The sequence below is a fragment of the Bombus pyrosoma genome, linkage group LG16 (assembly GCF_014825855.1).
Source record: "Bombus pyrosoma isolate SC7728 linkage group LG16, ASM1482585v1, whole genome shotgun sequence".
In the NCBI taxonomy this organism is placed as follows: Eukaryota; Metazoa; Arthropoda; class Insecta; order Hymenoptera; family Apidae; genus Bombus; species Bombus pyrosoma.
In genome coordinates this window covers 3,367,409-3,386,426 of record NC_057785.1, presented here as the reverse complement: position 1 = coordinate 3,386,426, position 19,018 = coordinate 3,367,409, and the positions used below count along the sequence as shown (strand labels likewise).

General features: G+C 37.0%; 4 protein-coding genes and 1 long non-coding RNA gene across 10 annotated transcripts in view; 2 read left to right on the top strand and 3 right to left on the bottom strand.

The window, feature by feature from the left end:
- Positions 1-2,157: 2,157 nt before the first annotated feature.
- Positions 2,158-12,996, bottom strand: LOC122576547 (transcription cofactor vestigial-like protein 4). 4 transcript variants are annotated; one of them, XM_043747001.1, is made up of 5 exons: positions 12,858-12,996; positions 10,178-10,463; positions 4,187-4,357; positions 3,455-3,658; positions 2,158-3,341 (listed from the first exon to the last, which is right to left on the bottom strand). In XM_043747001.1, the coding sequence occupies exons 2-5, from the start codon at positions 10,233-10,235 to the stop codon at positions 3,262-3,264; spliced, it is 513 nt and encodes a 170-aa protein (XP_043602936.1). In that variant the 5' UTR covers positions 10,236-10,463; positions 12,858-12,996; the 3' UTR covers positions 2,158-3,261. The 4 variants fall into 4 exon arrangements, with proteins under 4 accessions (XP_043602936.1, XP_043602938.1, XP_043602937.1 ...); XM_043747003.1 differs by lacking the exon at positions 12,858-12,996 and adding an exon at positions 11,530-11,623; XM_043747002.1 differs by lacking the exon at positions 12,858-12,996 and adding an exon at positions 10,583-11,501.
- On the top strand, positions 11,636-13,589 carry LOC122576549. The gene is made up of 2 exons (XR_006319788.1): positions 11,636-12,808; positions 12,878-13,589. It is a non-coding gene; the product is annotated as an uncharacterized LOC122576549 (long non-coding RNA).
- Positions 13,370-16,590, bottom strand: LOC122576543 (ubiquitin-like modifier-activating enzyme atg7). Of its 3 annotated transcripts, none has more exons than XM_043746990.1 (9): positions 16,423-16,590; positions 16,155-16,358; positions 15,601-16,066; positions 15,208-15,524; positions 14,827-15,127; positions 14,415-14,762; positions 14,236-14,351; positions 13,843-14,137; positions 13,370-13,770 (listed from the first exon to the last, which is right to left on the bottom strand). In XM_043746990.1, exons 2-9 carry the CDS (start codon positions 16,346-16,348, stop codon positions 13,705-13,707), a joined length of 2,103 nt encoding a protein of 700 aa, XP_043602925.1. In that variant the 5' UTR covers positions 16,349-16,358; positions 16,423-16,590; the 3' UTR covers positions 13,370-13,704. The 3 variants fall into 3 exon arrangements, with proteins under 3 accessions (XP_043602925.1, XP_043602926.1, XP_043602927.1); XM_043746991.1 differs by having other exon boundaries at positions 16,155-16,355; positions 16,423-16,589; XM_043746992.1 differs by lacking the exon at positions 16,423-16,590 and having other exon boundaries at positions 15,601-16,077; positions 16,155-16,290.
- LOC122576548 overlaps positions 16,591-19,018 on the bottom strand; it is a 15,731-nt gene continuing 13,303 nt past the window's right edge. Inside the window, exon 3 of the mRNA XM_043747006.1 lies at positions 16,591-16,698. Coding sequence (XP_043602941.1) covers positions 16,648-16,698 — 51 coding nt within the window. The 3' untranslated portion in view covers positions 16,591-16,647. The remainder of the gene's footprint in view (positions 16,699-19,018) is intronic.
- The window catches only part of LOC122576540 (cyclin-G-associated kinase), a 5,097-nt gene continuing 3,441 nt past the window's right edge, over positions 17,363-19,018 (top strand). Inside the window, exons 1-3 of the mRNA XM_043746982.1 lie at positions 17,363-17,669; positions 18,264-18,325; positions 18,400-18,985. Of these exons, the coding sequence (XP_043602917.1) occupies positions 17,546-17,669; positions 18,264-18,325; positions 18,400-18,985 (772 nt within the window). The 5' untranslated portion in view covers positions 17,363-17,545. The remainder of the gene's footprint in view (positions 17,670-18,263; positions 18,326-18,399; positions 18,986-19,018) is intronic.

Sequence of the window (19,018 nt, the reverse complement as noted above, 5' to 3'; positions counted from 1 at the left end):
TAAGTCAGCGTTAGGGGATGCATTCGTGTCCAATGGGAGGGTAGAAGTTCGTAGACAGTCGTAGAAACACCTGCGTGCACGGGGAAATAGCTTCGTCGAGCATCTGCCCGCGGTCTATTGGCCTATTTCCAGCTGCGTTTCACCCCCAGAAGCTGACTAATTCGAAATAGTCGAAAACCATGTTCCCTAATGTCGTTGGGTAACCATCTTGTTCTGGAAAATTCTTGGGAATCATTAAAAACCGCCCTGAGCATCTGTTGTGTTATGAACCAATAGTAAAAATATATAATTACCTTTGTAAAGCCTAGTACGTTGTATTATAATGTTTAAAACTCATAAATTCTTCAATTGTCCATTCATTGAACTTCTTTTAACATTTTGAATATATTGAGAAGAACTTGCCCGATCAGAATTCCTAAGTGGAGAGATGAAGAAACTGTCTGGAGTCCGGAACATGCGACTTTCGCGACTAAGGCGTATCAGTATCGTTTAAAGGGACTGCAAACATGATACGCAGCCGGATTAACTTACTCTATATGTCCAAAGAGAAACGCAGACCACTGGTTTATCCTAGTTCCTCGCAGAGCGAAGGTCGTCGTACTTCGGGGAGCGCTCATGGCGGCGTTACTTTGAAAAAACGCTGGAAAACCAGATCGAGTTTCTGCAATTCCGTGTCACGAACATTATATGTTGTTAATAGAACGATTAAAAAGCGTAATTTCTTTGGAAAAGCCCTCACTCTCCTTCCAAGTTATTCCGAAGATACGAGATTAGGAAGATACCTTTTTTCTCATTGATGCATCATAAAGTGAAAAAATTCGCACTTAGGTTTGAAAGAATCTTCAGTTGGCTCCCATTTCTTCATCGTGGCACACTAATTCCAGTTTTGACATACTAATCTTCGATAGAATATATATGCTAAATTGAAGAACATCTCGGTACCGAAGATTTAGTTGAATAGACGTTATAATTCAGCGTAGTCGTTGACTCAAGAGAGTCATCTTCTTGGACGACAGGCAGTAAGGAGCTCGCTGACAGGAAGAGAGACGCGAGTACAGGCTGGAAACGGAGAAACAGGGACGGCAAAGCGTGCATAGGTGGTCGCAATTTGCACCTAGAAGCACAGAGAGCACCGATATCTAGTATCCCGTCGTATTATTACGCTCGAGGGCGTTCGTAAGGGGGAACCGAGGTCCAGGGATGGTCGGCCGGCTAGGTGTAGGCTTACTTTGGACTCTGGTGTGGGATTACCGTACTTATATTCAAGTCTAATATTAAGTTACCATTTTGCTTTACGGCAAGTGAACAGGCTGCCTGCATATAGGAAGCCATCCGAGCGCTCTTGGGACAGTCTGGGTTAGGTGTGGGCCCACCTACGACACGTAAAGCGTCGCTTCTTCCCGGCCCATCATCCTTCGTGGTTTCGTTCCGAAAAAAGTGTCATCAAACTTCGACTTCCATCACTTTTTCTGTTTTCAACTAGGAAACTGCTTCTCTTAAAGAGCAGAAATTTTTACTGAAGCTAAAAGAGCAGAAGCTGAAAGAAATACGTTGTGAAGTGGAATTGTGGATCGATGGTACTTAATGATTTGAATAAAAGTGATTTTTACTTGGTTAAATTATTGTATGCATGGAGGCTGGGTGGCTGGAACTGAAGCAGGAACGCGTTTATGTGAATCTTTTCCCTGGGAAGTGATCTTTTCTTTGCTACGAATAGGTCTTCCATTGTCAGAAGAAGGTACGAAGTTTTCATAAATTTTGATATCTGGAGAAAGTGCGCGACTCCGAGGATCTTCAGATAGTATTTTCCATATTTCAATTTACATCTTAATATTCAGCTCAATTTTATACCAAAGAAAAATCTCTGGAGCTGCAATAAGAAGAATGGGCTGTAGCAATCGAGTTTTAAATGAAAGCGGCTGAAAGATTTTCAGTTTTAACTGAAAATCGGCAGAGAAGAGGATCTGAAGACAATAAGAAGACAGAGGTACTGACTTCTGTGCGTGCTGGGGTTTATGATAAACCTCCTAGCACCATTTGAAATCAGTACTACTCTTCTTAGCAATCTTCACCATCGACCACTAGGGATCTACTGGAGAAGGAAGGATACGTGTTTTCGGCAGAAGATTGGTATTAAAAATGTCATCAGTCGACTTCTTATGTATCCTCTTTCGTTTTCTTTTTTCTCTTCTCTTTGATACAATGTGTGTATATATATATAATTATATATATAGTTACACGAGGTGAACACGTGTTACAAGTTTGTGCAACAACCGGTTCAATTTATACGGTTTCGTGCTTATCCTCTACGTTCTTTATAAAGACTCTCGGTTTTCTATAATTACAACATACGCATTACTTATATATATATATATATGTATTGCGAAATATATGTAACATACATACATATATACTAAATACATATATATTTACACGTAATACGATTAGGCGAATAATTAATTACGTACAAGTCGCACCGTTCATTATACTTTCTCTTCCAACAGCTGCAGTAGTTTTAACTCCATACGGTTCTACATCGAGCCGAATTCGACGTTTTATTCTTTTTCAATATCATCTTTTTAATTTTAGAGGAAAATACAATTCCTCTTTGTGTCATTTATACTATTGGTGGACATTACGAGAAACGTATATTTGTAACGAAAGACTAAAGTATCAGAAATTCGGCACAATTACACATAGAATGTAATTAGAACTGTAGAAGGTTAATCTTCGTTAATTTTCTTAAAAATCTCCCTTCTTTTCTTCAAATTCTTACTGCAGCAAGAAGAAGTTAAAAGAAATGAACGGATCTAGTATTTAGCGAGGCAGTATGGAACATCGTATAATAAATAACTTGAGGCCTCTGAGGCCGCGATGATGGCATGATTAAAAGAATACGCGTCTATATATACAGTATCTCGAGTACAATTGTCCCAAGAAGTTAGAAAAATCGCGGTACGCCGTCGATTGCACCCAAGAGCATCTATGACATTTCAAGGACACTTAGGTACTCTTTCGTTCTGCTTCCCACGCGAAACAAACAAAAATAATAGTAATAATAATAATATTATAATAATATTAATACAGAGTTCATTGGTTGCTCCCACTGTTTCTTCTACGGATATTAACAGCGATTTCACGTTAATTTATGGATTAATTAAACAGGTAATGGAACCACACTGGATGTCACAATGAAGAAAACAGAAGCAACAGCAACAACGCAACGATGATTGTGAAGACTTTTGGTTAACTGTCCGGCAGTTAGGTCGAGTCCTTGCTTCTGCTGGTTGCCTGCAGCCTTGTCCAGGTTTCCCCAAGAGCCTTTGCAAAGTGATCATCCACTAAAAAAGTTTTTTTTAATTTTCATAAATTCCTTGTTTAACTCTTCCTGCCTTTTATAAAATAAGACGATGAATTCGTTGCGAAAGAAATTCTTTTTTTTTTAATAACGTACCACTGAGGCCTGCTTCTTTGTCAGTAGTGGTGGCGTTAAAAACTGCAGCGTACTCTTCTAGGCCTAAAGATCGCTTGAAATGCTCGTCTATTGCAGGGTCACTCACACCACCCACAGTTCTGACCCCGGTTCTTTGGCCTCCTGCTGCCGCCGACGGCGTCAGTGATGGGGTGGGCGTCACTGCCGTGTCCTCGATAGTTGTTCCTGGTAAACAGTACGTATTTACTATTTCATCTAACATAAAATATGACATAGAGCATACCCCAAAAATGTTTGATGTAGCGAAGAAACTTTTAATATTACAAATAATTAATACTGAAGGCTATTAAAAGCAATTGTACCAAGCTTATTAATGACAAAAATAAAATGAAATTAAAATGTTCAGTTTGGAATTATGACTCCATTTTTACTCTCAAATCTAGCCAAACTAATTCTCAATCCATGCCAACTCGATTTTATTTAAAAAAATTTAAAACTTTAGCTGGTTTTTCTCTTTCAGAGTTCTTCTCAGAGGAATTCCAGCTTGTAGCTAACGTGAATCGTCTATTCCTCTATTCAAGCCAAGCATCTGCGCGACGTGCATCACGCCACATTGTCAAAGCACGCAGTCACCCCATGCGTCAGACAATAGCCTGTTCTTGGTTGCCCCCCGCGAGGCCAAGAACAACGGCAGCCAGCCACTCGCCTAACGAATTCGCGTAGAACACCAGGAACTCGCAAGCAGAAGCTTACCAGGTTGCGGTGTGGTAGGAACAATCACGCTGGGCCTGCTGTGATGATGATGATGATGGACCCTGGCTGCGGACATGTCCAGAGCTTCACTTTGGATAGGATCCCTCCTACGCTCTTTACGCCACGCGCTACTCGGCTTCCGGTGGAGATTCGTCGTCTTCGGCCTCTCTTCTGTACAATAGATAAAAATCTTCAGATATTTTGAACTCTGTGCTTTTAACATATTATTCAGATTGAGAATTCTATCTTTCTAAATGAAACTTTTTATAAGTTTATAAATTTTTAAGCTTGTTAGTTTGTGAAATAGTTGTCCTCTTATATTGTAAATATTCTTTAAAAAGGGATTTACATTTACTCTAAAAGGGAGGTTTTTAAATGGACATAAAAGTATAGAGGACTCTTGCAGATTAGAAACAACGGTGATGATAGTCAGGATGTTGGAGGAGTTTCTTTATATTTCAGAAGAGTCTCTGTAAATAAATGCAATAACGAGGTTGTTTAATGTTTTAAATAATCTTCATTTCCTCTTCCTATAGATAAGATTTATAGACATATAGTCTAAATTAAAGTGATCCCTAAACTGCATGTAGCTATGCAACCAAACATCTATCCTCGACTTTTTCTTGCACGTACAACTATAAATCATGATTGGTAGCTCGGAGAAGCAGCGAATGGTCCGGGTTTCAAGCCATCCTTGATTCACCCTGCAATTCCTATGCTAAATCATTCTTATAATTCTCGAAACGATCTTACGATCATTAAAAAATGAAGAGATCGCTTAAATCTGTCTTTGAGCCTCCGGTATCGCACTTAATTTATTTATAAAACATCACGGATCACCTATTTCCGTTTCCCGTGATATCTAAAATCGGAAATTGATCTAGCAACCCCTCGAACGATCGAGAAACACACGGAGGAGTGCGAAGAGAATAAAAGAGAGAGGTGGAAGAGGAGAGCGCGAAGGGTGAGCAGAGAAACGAGACTGGTTCCCAGGATGGGGCAGGAAGTGCCTAATAGCCGTGAGAGGATCGTCAGGAAGACGGTCAAACTGGTTTAAAGGCAAAGGATGAGCCAGCGGCCAGGGAAAAGATGAATGGACCGAACGCGTGGATCGAAGCCGAGATCGTTCCGTTCAATTAACTATCTGGCTGCTGGCTTCTGCCATACTTTCGTCGAATTGAACAGAAGAGACCAGTTTACAAGTTTAATTTACAGAAGAAACCAGAGGCCAGAACTCTGAAATATTAATGGAAGCTAGTTAATTTCAAGTAAAAAGTTGAATTCATTACAGATGCATATAAAATACAATTTATCAGAGATAGATCACTTTCGAATTCATCTAATTACACTGTTCTTTCACTTCTTTTTTTACACTTGACGTTGAGTACCATGTGAGAGTACCACTTCTCTGAAGCCTCAGATCCTTTTAACAGCGTGTATTCACATACGTATAAAAATTATTTAGCGAACCTAAATGAAAAGGTTCAGGGAAAGGACATCCCACAAACGATCCAGAACGTTTCCTCACGTACCTCCGGGTTTGTATACCGTTTGAAAGTTCTCCGTAGTGAGCCACGGCTGCCAGAAACACCTTCTCCTCGGCGAGATCTCCATGCTTCGAAAAATCTTCAGGTGTCATGAACCCAACTTGCAACCACCATGAATACCAACAAGATTAATCATAAATCAATGATTCCTCCTTTCTTATTCTCTCATAGACGGTCCATAGAGCTCGAAGAAGCGCAGAATATCGTGAACCACCGACTGGTTCCCATCAAATTGTAAAAATTGCACAGATTTCAAGCCACTTTTTACAATCTTCTCCTTGTTTTTTTCTTTTCTTACGAAATCGGTTTCAGAGAATAGAATACGCGGAATATCCTTTCCATGGGAGGATCTTCTTCTCACCGAAGAAAGTGGCTTCCATGATGTCCTGGTAGCCTCGAGGAGAACTCGAAGAAAGCGGCGTGACGCGATCTATCGACGAATTCGACCGGTCGTCGGCCAGAAATCAGGACCATTGGCTCTTACAAGTATGACCCAGGCTGGAGGATCACCAGATTGTTAAAACTAGCACGTTAAAGGATATGGAACGACTGGGGACATTGGATGCGAGTTTTCTGGAAAGATAGATAGAGTCAGAGATACGTGGATTCGTGAATGCCCCTCTTAACACGACTGTCTTAAGATTCATTCATTCATCCGCCTCGTCCCGTCGTCTGCCCCCTCCACAGCTGGTGAAGCTTGCCTTTTACACATGCACACGGTCTGCACGCTTGGATCTAGCGATGGCTCCGTTTTATCAATCATTCTTGAACAAATTTCTTCTAATGTAATATATATACATGGATATAGATGTAGATTAGTATCTTTTGAAACTTTCTAGAGCTTGTAGAATGCCGATATTAGTGTTGTTCTAATATTAGTCCTAAGATAAGATTATCTTCGGAAACTTCGAAGAGGAGTTTTTGAAAACCCTATTAAAAAAGTAATTAATTTTTATATCAAACATAGCGTGGAAATTAATTCAGATATTTTACCATATAGAAGAACGGATGGTTTAATATTTCCTGATTTGAGTATTATCCAATGCTTGTTTTAGGATTAATTTGAAGGTGTGTGATTGAAAGCCATCGCTATTTGGCTGCAACAGTGTGTGTATTAAGGGATACAGGCACCTCTGGCCAACTAACTCGCTTCTTTCCTCTTTCTTCTTCCTCTTTCCCCTTTTTTCCGTAGCAGGTAAGCGATCGATGCACATGTGCGTCCAGTACACGTGCACACTACGTCTAACGCCGTCACGTCGGCGAAAAAAATTCGCCTGATAAGGATCCTCGAATTCCTCCCATTAGTTCTCCAAAGTACTCGAATTCGAATACTGTCAGTTGTCTCGAAAGTACCTTCGATGCCCTTCTTTAATTCACTTTTGGACAACAATACATACGTATCTGTACTTTCAACACATTTTTAAAATAATAATTACATGCTCTGTGAACATCAACATTGTTACCATAAAAAAAATCTATAATTTCAATAATGGTATAGACGACCTTGAATATTATTACAATATAATATATTCTGTTGTAATTGTATGTACCTATGCTTCTAGAATTAATATTCGAAGATGGAAAGACGACATGAATCTAATTATTTTCAAATATATTTCACACGTTCAAATCAAAGTCTAGAGAATAAATAAAAAAATTAGTGAGAATAGGTCAACAACCTTGAAGCCTATCGATTTTGGCAAGCCATGGAACTCTGTATTATTGTTAGTCGTGTGATACCTAAGCAAGATCAAGGTGGCAAGTTATCCTCGAGGAATCGTGAGGCATTGAGGAGGAATGCTAGGCATTTTAATAGCAACGCAACCAGGTAATCGCGTATGGTTATCAGACGTCCGTACACCAGCGAATCGCGGTTTCGTGGGCGTGAATTCGTCGAATACTTCAATACATTTCGAACACGCTTGCTATATTTCTTCCTCGTGCTTCAAAAATCTGAATTTAATTGAAATATATATATATCTATTTGATATTCTTGCTAGACGAGCATAATTCACATTTTATGGAATGTGCTGAATTAAAAAGAAACCTGCTAACTACACGTAGTGAAAATTAATATCTAAATATCGATCGAAACGGTGCTCTCCATTTTCTAGTAAAAAAATAAATTTGAAATAATACTTATTTTTAAAAAAAAATTATCTCTGCAGAATTCTCAGAAACCCAAAAACTATCAGACTCTCTATTCTCTACATTGGTATATTGCTTGAGCTTCTTTGTATTCGAAATAAAAAGATTCCGATCCACAGTTCATTTAAAAATTGACAAGTATGATAGCGAATCTATTTTAATCTACAAAGGTAAGATCATCGAGAAATTAAGTTGCTCGAATTTACCCTCTGGTATCATATTGAAATCATTGACCACGCCGATAAGTAGCAGAACCGACCGGGCAAACGTATTTTTGGTCATCGAGAAAGTCACAGAATGCGCCATCATCCGCAGGCAGATGCAACTACGTCTGGTATTCGGAACAGGTTCGAGGCACGGCATTCCATCACAACAAACCACACACAGGAGGAACCAGTCACACTCTCGAGAACCGGGGCTCGTTATGCTTCGCTGTCCGTTTCGATAGAGAGAGAGATAGATAGATAGATAGATAGATAGAGAGAGAGAGAGAGAGAGAGAGAGAGAGAAAAGAGAGAGAGAAGAGAGGAGCAACTCGATGATTTATGAAAATCATCGCCACGAACGCGTCGTCATGCTCCCGATTGCCCTCGAAAGTGGAACCTTTTCTCTAATGCGTCACACTTTGCAGCTACACCTTTTTCTGACCATACACATTCTTCACTGTGTCATTTAAATCAATTCTCCTTGATTTACACCCTCAATTTAAAAAGAAGCCACGGAAGGTAGATATTCCTAAATAATATGAATTTATGGACCTTATAAAATTTGATACGAACAATTCTTTTTAATATTGTAAAAGTAGGAAATTAATTTCTAGATTTATAACTAAGAAATTAGATATTATTTTCTCTTCAAAACTCCTCTTACATTTTGAAGAAAATATTACCGGGTTTCTTAAATGGAAGAGAAACGAAGAGGATACATGATGATTTATGTTTTATCAAATACCAATGAATCAGTTTTCGATAAGAAACCTAGTTCCACTCCTATATTCCCCCCATAGGTTCAGGACTCGAAACAACTAAAATCTCAACATGATTCAAAAATGATATAATAAAATCCATCGTGCCTTCGTTCATTAAAATACCAGAATGAACCTCGTAACATAATAGAATGATTCAACTATTCCAATGCGAGAAGACTATTGTTTACGGTCGATTACACACTAGACTATTGCGAAAATGACACACTTTAGCTAGCAAACGTTTCATGATACTGCGAGAAGCGGCTTTAAGAATACAGAATAATCAGACTGACTCTTTTCAACAAGAAGATTAATCGAAACGTGTTCCGAAGATAGAATGAAATTGTTTTGATGCTTGTTTAATGTTTGTGTTTTGTTTGTTTAATTGTTTGAAATGAAACGTCACAGGAGACTCGTTCGAGGCTCTTGCCAAGGAGTCCGTCGGAGGAGTCGCGAACGCGACGAATCTAAAATAAACGCCGCACAATGTTATCTAATTCGACGCGAAATTGGCATTTCGCAGGAATGCGGGCTCGTACCGGCCTCCTCTCTTCTTACATAGATCCTCAAAAACCCTACCGAACAAATTCCATCAATTCGTTCGACGGACCGTGATTTATCTCGCCGCGGTTAGTCATGGAAACGAGACTTTTTAATCGCCTTTGTGGACTCGGAAATTTCCTGGAGGAATTGTGAATGCTTCTAGATAAAAACTTTGGAGCATAACATGGTAAACTGGATATCTGAAAATGATCTGGTTTTAGGTTTCATGGAAATTGGGTTGATGGGTTAATTATGTTTTCTTCACTTTCCTCTATTACTGTAAGATTATAGTGCGCAAAAGATGGAAACTTTTTGTACGTACTAGTATGTAAAATTAACGCGAATTTTACGTGTACAGAGTACTGCAGCAAGCATAATCAACAACATCACGTAATCTAAATTCCACGGTCGTAGCCAACACATTCCATTGCCCATAATTTTAGTTTTACTTCCAGTTTTCATTTTGTAACGCAATGTAAGTTTACGCTTTACTACGAAAACAATTTGACACTCGTTAAAATATCATATTTTATCCTGTAATATCCTGTACCTTGAAACAATACAATTAGAATAGCCTTAGTCCTCAATCATAATGCAATCATACTTTGAAATAACAACTGGTGACGGTGACAACTGATTGTTGTACCAGTGATCTATATCGAGCTAAATAACAATTTGCTATGGAATATCCAGTTCAGTTTCCGACCCACTATAAGCTTGATCAATCAACAATCAGGAACAATCACCAGCAATCCATTGAAAGCTTAAGTCACGAGGCAAACTGACCTTGCACCATGGTAGCCGCCCTGGAGAGGACATCCAAGGCGCTCTCGACGGCGGACATCTCTTCTCTCGTACTTCTTCTTCGAGAACTTGAACAAAGGTATCCTTGATCCACCAATTTCACCCTTTCTAGTTCTTATTTCTAAAAGAACTTCACTTGTCCGCGGGATTGAACTTCAGATAGGAAGTGTTTCTCGAGGTAGAGATGCAGCAGGTGTTCGACACACGGGTTGAAATTCCCGCGATAGAACGCTGACGACCACGGCACCGTCACGAGGATTTCTGCTCTCTGGGGACAGAAGTCGAAGTTAACTGTTTGGGGGCCTTCCTCGCGGCCGAAGCCAGTACAAATAAAGTAAAACGGGGATTAAAAAACGTGACATTGTCTGTGGAATGCGGACCCCTCACCAGAGGTCTGCCGCCCGCGTCCTCCGCCTCTTCGCGTGCAGCCCACCCGACGCCGCTTCGCGAGTCCCCACGCGTATCCACTCGATCCCAGATCCCACTCCACCCACCGTTAACATACCGACTAGTAATGGCTTCGAATTACTCTTCAATTATTAGATTAAAACAAAAGTTCTTACCATTTTTATATACATATATAGACTTTATATATATATATATATATTTGATTTGAGATGTATTCAATAACGTACATTATAGTGGATAAGTATTTGAAGACTTGCAAATTGTTGTAAATACATAAAATAGTTTAAATAAAGCTCTTCGATCTGATTTTCTGATCTTTTATCTCAGGGATAATAATCATTACATACAATTAGTAGACATTGGTAACATTAATAGTTGGTACTACGTAGTGTAAATAAAAAAACAATAGTCGGAGCTTGATGAAATATATCTGTTCAATATTGATATCTTAGAATGATCGGAATATATGTTTCCAACCATATTCTAAAAGTTTCTATGGACTTTATGAGGTATAAGCTATTTATTAGAGATAAATATAGAGGATGATCGATGTTAGTATATTACTTGTTTCAGTTTCAATTTAGCAGAACATTTGATCGCAATTAAGGCAAGAAGTAAAGAATTAATAATAGAGAGACATTCTTCTATTATAATGTTGAAAATATAATAAAAATATCAATGTTTTAATTGAATTGCAACAAGTGTCCAAATACTTATGCAAGGTAATATATGTACCATGTGTGACATGTCGTGACATCGAAAATTATATCACCACTGAAAGAAAGAAAATCCTTTAGGATCTCGTATTTTTTACATACAAAGCTTTATTTAAGGAAATAAACGCTAAGAAGATATTAAGAGTTACTTGATCGGTGATACTTGTGTGTATGTTTGTACAGTGATAACTCCGAATTATGTAGACATACTCAAAGCTATTACTAGTCACAGTGTTCCTCTTCTTACTCTCGTATCGCGCCTCCTGCTCTCTTTCCAAACTTCCACGCAACCGGCGTCGCAATTTCATTTCTAACAACATAAACAATGCCTTTTAAATAGTACTTTCAACCTATTATTGTGTCTCTCATCGATTTCTTTCCGTTTCCGTGGAAAAAGATAAGAATTATCTAAGGTGAATGCATACTTTTCGTACTCAATAGTAATAACAAAAGTGAAATTTTGTTTTTCTAGTGTAATAAGTATACTTAGAAGGATGAGTATTAAAGTCCAATTGGAGTAAAAGGAAGGCAATAATCTAGTAATTTAGATCAAATACTTCTACTCCCACTCCGATATTCTTGCAAGCTTTTCCTGGATTCTTCCTGAAACGTATCTTGTCAATAATATCTTTTTTTAAATATTAATCTCTCGTTGGAATGTAGAGTTACTGATAAATTTAAAAGCTGATAAACATTCAATCGAAGATTACAAGTCAGAGAAGTAAATAATCGTCCCTCGTTAAATGAAATTCATCGAAAGCGATGAATCAACGAAACGCCGGGCACGCGAATTCCAGTCTCATGTAACAACAACATACACGCAAACGCGCGGGCATAATTAAAAAAGTTCAAATCTGTAACAAACATTTTTCGTAGAAAGCCTGATAAAAGAATAATTTCTGAAAATCACTCTGTACCATTGCTGCAGTTCATGAATTTTTATGTCTCAATCTCATTCTCGTTTTAACAAGACTTAATATTCTAAGAAAAGTTGTTGCACAGGACTCAAACAAAAGGCTATGCATATCAATACAACAATAATATACCTCTGTATCCTCTTCAAGCATGAGAAATTAAAAAAAGAAAGAAATTGGGCCAAAAAGGACAAAGACCAAAGTTAATAGAAAGTAGACGACCGGTAATGATTTTAGTAATTTTCTTACCAACTTTATACATTCTAAGAAAATTTTTAATGTAAAATAAAAATGAGAAAACATGCATATCAGTGCCGCAATAATATACTTCTGTATGTTTTTCAAACTTGAGAAGTTAGAAAAAATTGTAATTGTGCCGAAAACTGGACTAGAAGAACAAAAAGCAGGATTAATAGAAAGTAGACGGTAAATCGGTAACGATTTTTATAATTTTTTTACCGACTGAGCATAATGAAACGTACCCCTCGCCTGTCCGCCCGTCTTGAGGCAAGAATCGATAGAGGAATGCGACGTAGCGTGAAGAAAAAAAAGGAACGAGCCATGCATTCCTCAAGGTAAATCGAACTTAAGGTGGTTCTTCCCCTATTTCCATGATTCACTCACCGATGTTTCTGCATTGACAGGCTGACGAACAGAGGATCAAACATCCGGCACGACGTCCGCTGGCACGTCGAGCCAACGCACAGTACGTATTTTCATTGAAAACGATGGAAAATCTAATGGTATGCGGTCGAACACACAAGGAACACAGGCTCTTTGACACACGAGAGCCAGCCTCGATTCCCCACTACTTAAACATTACGCTGGAATGTCTGGTATTCGTCCGTCGAGGCGCTCTCTAGCGGGAAGATTGCCAAAGGCACAAACGCGCGCCACGCCGACCGTATAAATACAGTTCAAACTCCCTCTTTTCCCTCCAACAATTATGCCTACAATTTTATATAATTTTTTCTTAGTAAACAAAATTTTTGAAGGGCAAATTCTTCTTAGATTTCTTTTAAAGTTGAGCTTAAGTTTCAATTAGCCTGTAAACCAAGGATTATTAAGGAACAACAGTACTATAGATGATTTTTTTAAATATATATAGGGGACGTAGAATAGAATACCTGTCTTTCTTTTAGTTTTCAGGCAATTCAAATGTTTTATTCAACACATTTAGCGTTAAAAACAAATTCAGAGGCGTAACGTCTTGTATACTCTTCTAATATTTGCATAAAATCTGTATATACAAGTCATGTGCGTAATAAGATATATCTTGTAATGAGATTTTGACATATATTAATGTCAAATGTCAACATAATGATAAAAAAATTAAAATAAAGCGATTGCAATTAACGGATATGGATATTACATTATAAATTCTTCCAATGCTTTTTATGTGGTAAAATTGAATTCTTTAAATATTGTATTACAAGAACTAGAACTTTGTTAAAGAGAAAAATTCGCATATTTAAGGTATCACATCATTTCCATCATCGTCATCGTCATCGCTTATGCTATCCAACGCGTAACAAAGCTGTAATTAAAAATTTAATAAAAAATTGACAAAATTGAACGATTCAATATAAAATTTTTGGAATATATATACCTCGTCTAAATCGGGCCTTTTAAGTATTTGCTCCAGTCCTGATAATTTTTCTAAATAATTCGGTATATTACACGCGTCCAAAACAAAAGATAAACCCCGATTTTTATATTCCGCGATAATAGGCACAGAGCAAGCTGTGCACGATGTAAATCTATGAGTAATCGTTAACTGAGTATCGTAATTCCACAGGGAACCTCGTATCGTATGTGGTATACATCCCAACAAGCCTACCAATTCTGTATCGCTTGGGCTAATATTATCTCTGCTGTTACCCACCAACGCTTCTGCCTCGATTCTGTTAGATACAAAACAATAAACTATTAATTATATTATATATACTATTGTAATATATTTAACTTTTATTTGTATTAAAGTTTGTATTATTTCTTTCACCCTTGAGAGTGCTGCAATGAAGCTACTAATAACTCGACTGCTAATCCTGCAGCAATCTGTGATAAACCCGGCCTGCTAACTGTGCATTGCTGATCCAATGTTCTGTCAGTTTGTGACTATAGAATAAAATAACTTTTATAAAAGGAATAAGAATCGTAATAATTTTATGATAGACTTACATTTCCAGGCTGTGTTACATCGTTACAAAAATAGCAACCGAGGTCCACACCGCGGGGATTCTTAGCATCCAAGTCTGGTGAAACTGGACTAGTGAAATTTCGAGTACCATGCCTCTGTACTGTATAAGAATCAAAACCCAAGGCTGCATTGATGGCAATCTTGTTCTTAGCAGCGCAGAGAACCGTAGGTAACCACCTGGCCTCTCGAGAATCCAATAGAAGAAAGACAACGTCGCTCTTCTCGACAAGTTCTTCCAATTTTTCCAAGGACTGCTTCGTAGAATCCAGCATACTTTTACCAACAACATGCCCGGGCATTGGAATGTGTAAAACTACACCTTCTGCATTCTATGTTATTAGTAAAATTAATTTAACAAAGCATCGATGAAATTAAAGATTTTTATGTACTCACTATGCTCGGTCGGATGTTCAATAGAGCGTCCTTAGCTGCATATGCTTTATACTTATGCTTCACAGCATCCTGGTGACTGTACAAACTTTGTCGCACTGTGTTGCTATGAGATACGTTGGAGCTATCGACGAAAGTTATGTTATTAACTCCCCAACCTAGGAGAACTCTTGCTACTGAACAACCTAAGGTTCCAGCGCCTAATAAAAGACACTTAAGATTACAGATCTTTTCTAAATCTAGGTCAGGAGCAAGACGCCATTTCATTAGCTTCAAGTTCAGATTGATAGCTCTGTCTGACAATCTGATAGAAGATAAAAATGCCACTGAAATATTTGATATATGTACTTATCGTTAGTATTTAATTTTTTTTTAAATAATTACTTGGTTGGATCCATTGTATCAGATAAATTAACTATGGTGGGACCCAATTTATCGTTCGAGTTGCTTTCCCAGCCCACCAGATGACTCATAAATAGAGCATCTCTTATGTCCTTATAATTTTCGTATTCTTTGGTCTTAAGTTTAAAAACAATACTTTTCTGTGCTTTATTCCCTCGTATGGATATGAATTTAATGTTTTTTGAAAAATAATGTATAGGACAATGCCAACATAAAAGGCATAAAAGATTACGTAAAGGCCAACCTGGATTGAAAGTCGTACATGGGTCATAAAATGCAAAATATATTTCACTATATTCCTAGAAAAATAGGTAAATATACATATATAAACACAATTGTATAGTATTTTTATATAAAATAAATCTTTTAATATACTTGTGATTGCTTTTCCCTTGCATTAATTATTTCTACTCCTGTTGCTAAGTCAATAATACTCAGTTTACCTTCTTTTGATATTAAAACTGTAAAATAACTTTTTGTCCTGCTATCTAATTGTAAAAAATGTTGACACAAATCTTCTACTTGTCTGGCTGTGAATTCTTCATTAATTGATTGTGGAGATTCTTGATAATACATTTCAGGCAATTTCAATAGAGTGGGATGTGCAACCCAATAATAAAATTTGTATTTTTTTAAATCTGAATAAGCCAAGACTAAAAATAATGACAATTTCCATGGGTTTTGCAATATTGTTCCATCTTGAATATTATTTATAATATCCTTTCCCATGGAATCGATGAATTGTTCAGGATTAATTTGACGAAATGCTTCAAAAGTATTTGTATTAATCATATGTCCAAAGCAGAGAACCGATGAATTATTATTTAATGTCTCCAAGTCTCTAAAAATTACCTATATGGAATTATTTCTGACAGATATTTGGAATACAATGGTTGAAATAATAAATTATGTCACAGACATAAACTTACTCATTGAACGATGTGAAATCCAACACCAATGGATTGGTGTTGTCTTCGTTTAACGATTGGAGACTGTAATTTCCCCATAGATTGACACTTTTCTCATCAAGTTTGAATTTGTCAATCTTCAATTCCACAAATTTTGCCCAGAAGGTGCTGTCCGTAGAAGACCTCAATTTTGTAAATTTTACATATTTCGCCATTCTCAAACTTCTGAAAATGATTGAACCATTCAATAAAAATACGTCATCAAGATGATAACAATAACAAGACTCACAAGTATGTATTACAAGTTCCAAAGCACGACCACTGGATCTGCTTATCTCAAAAACTCGCACGGTATTATTTACTCTATTATCGATAATGAATTGAACTAGTAGTACAGGGCGAAAAAATTCATAGAATCAAAAGAAAAGCAATTAATCATCGCATCAGGTCGTGATTTTACGAATTTTCTACACGCATGCGCGTGTTTCGTGCAAACTAATAAATTGCACACTTTTCAAAAACCAAGTAGTAGAAGATTTTCTTTAACTTTCTCTCTGGAGATTACCTGTAATACAAAATAATATTTTTTCTTATAATTATTATTATTATAGTAATAACTTATTATGACTTGCTAATTTCTAATATTCAACTGGTGAAAGAAGATATTATTTATTTTCTCACAAGCCACAAATGTTAAAAATTTAACTGTAAAATAAAAATTAGCTTGGTTCATTTCAATATTTTTAAATTTTTAATATTTTATATCCTATTTGTATGTATCACACATATTTGTGATTACTAATTGTACATATAGATTGTTAATTAATTATAGATTATCATATAAATTGTTATCAGTTTTCTAATCATAAGGATATAAAGATGTGAGCGAGCGATAAAGGAAAGTGATATAAGAATGAAAAGAGAACGCTGCACAGAGGCCTCTTGTGTCCTCATCTAATAACGTACGCACATTCATATAGTAAATAATTAAGTATAACATTAATCAACGAGCGACGCCTCCATGCAGCGTTCTCTTTCTACTCCCATATCGAATCCACTTACACGGTAATATATGACTCGCGTACTCTATCTTTATATCTCTATACATCTAGTACACAGAAATGCTATTGATACGGTACTGTCGGACCGTCACTAATTATAAATATAGCTCCAATTTACCTTACACTTTCTAAATTGACATTATCGCAGAGTAATTACGTTAACTTGTTAATTAACGAAATAATTTGTGTGAAAGTAACAGAGATTGTTAGCATTTTTAGAATACAAAAATACCACTGATACGGCACTGTCGGTGACGTCAGAAAGACAGTATGGCCGGACAGCATCGGCTGTCTGCATTGTAACGTACAGAAACGCTTTCTGGGGGTTCGACGGGATATTTTAAAGGAAATATGTCAGATTATTTAAGATCCGCTTTGGGATACTTGAACGGAGCCACAAATACCAATGAATACGTCGGACAAATACTAGAAATCAACAATGTGAAATTACGTGTGACCAGACTACTCGCCGAGGGTGAGTCTGTCAACCCTTCTAGCACTCCACTGTCACACAATTCCACATCCTAATTAAAATATTTCCATATTATAACCGTTTTTAATTATCGAATAAAAATACTTGTTTTTCGATGCAATTTAAACTATATAAAACAATAGCTGACACTGTGCCAACACTGTATATTATTCTCCTCTTGACATGTGTCAAATGTGTTGTGACATTCAGCTATACAATGCTAGTGCACCAGTTTGCTATATCTAGAATGTTTTTAAGAACAGCCAATTAACTAAGATATATGCATTCAAATACCTATATATTATTGGCAGGTGTTGCTATATACTTTACTTGAATATATAATTCATTATCTGAATTTAATATAGTTTGTTAAAATGAAAACATAAATGAATTAAAATTGAGACAAGGAATTGTATACAATTGCTTTTCTATGGTAAAGGATTGCTGATTCATTCAGAAATATCGATATTTAAAAAACATCACTACTGAGATAAGAGTTTGATATGTAAACCTTATCACACACTCCTTTAGTACTTCAGACTATATTTCTTTCTAAATTATTTATTCTGGTTAATATTGAAATACTTGTATCAACAGGTGGTTGGGCTTTGGTATTTGCAGTTGAAGACATAAATACAGGGAAAGAGTATGCACTTAAGGTAAATCACTCATCCATTTACATTATTCTAAAGTAGCTACAGAAGGTTATACTGATCTGCACTTATTTTTCCAGAGGCTTATAGCAGTTGATGAAGATGCTAACAGAAGTATTATGCAGGAGATAGAGATTTTGAAAAGACTATCTGGCCACCCAAATATAATCCAGTATCTGTATGCTCAGCGTTTCGAACGCGAGGATCGTCAAGGATACGAGTATTTATTAGTAACGGAATTATGTCCTGGAGGTACAGTCGCAGATACGCTCAGAAATTTATCGACGAATTCTCTGACTCTCGCTCAGATCTGTAAAATAGCCTACCAGGCTACAAGGGCTGTGCACCATATGCACAGTCAGCAACCTGAACCACTAGTACACAGGGACATTAAATTAGAGAATTTTCTAATCGGGAGCGATGGTCTGATCAAGCTATGCGATTTTGGTAGCACTTCTAATCAGCAAATCTTGCCAAATCCATCTTGGAATGCTCAAAAACGCGCCACCTTGGAGGATCAGATGGCGAAATATACTACACCCATGTATCGAGCTCCAGAGATGATGGATACATGGAACAATGAGCCTATTGGTCCTCCAGTTGATTGTTGGGCGCTTGGATGTATAATATACTCTCTAATAACACTAAGGCATCCATTTCCTGAAGGTATTCAATTCATATCATGTTAACAGTAGAGTC

Bases quoted from the DNA above. Each gene is read 5' to 3' on its own strand.
- LOC122576547 (XM_043747000.1), bottom strand. From the start codon at position 5,800: ATGGAGATCTCGCCGAGGAGAAGGTGTTTCTGGCAGCCGTGGCTCACT. The intron at 3,659-4,186 runs GTAAGCTTCTGC...ACTGTTTACCAG, and splicing joins TCCTACCACACCGCAACCTG to GAACAACTATCGAGGACACG. The intron at 3,342-3,454 runs GTACGTTATTAA...AAACTTTTTTAG, and splicing joins CAAAGAAGCAGGCCTCAGTG to TGGATGATCACTTTGCAAAG.
- LOC122576543 (XM_043746990.1), bottom strand. From the start codon at position 16,348: ATGGCGAAATATGTAAAATTTACAAAATTGAGGTCTTCTACGGACAGC. The intron at 16,067-16,154 runs GTAAGTTTATGT...GGTAATTTTTAG, and splicing joins GATTTCACATCGTTCAATGA to AGACTTGGAGACATTAAATA. The intron at 13,771-13,842 runs GTATATATATTC...TTTTAATTACAG, and splicing joins AAAGGCCCGATTTAGACGAG to CTTTGTTACGCGTTGGATAG.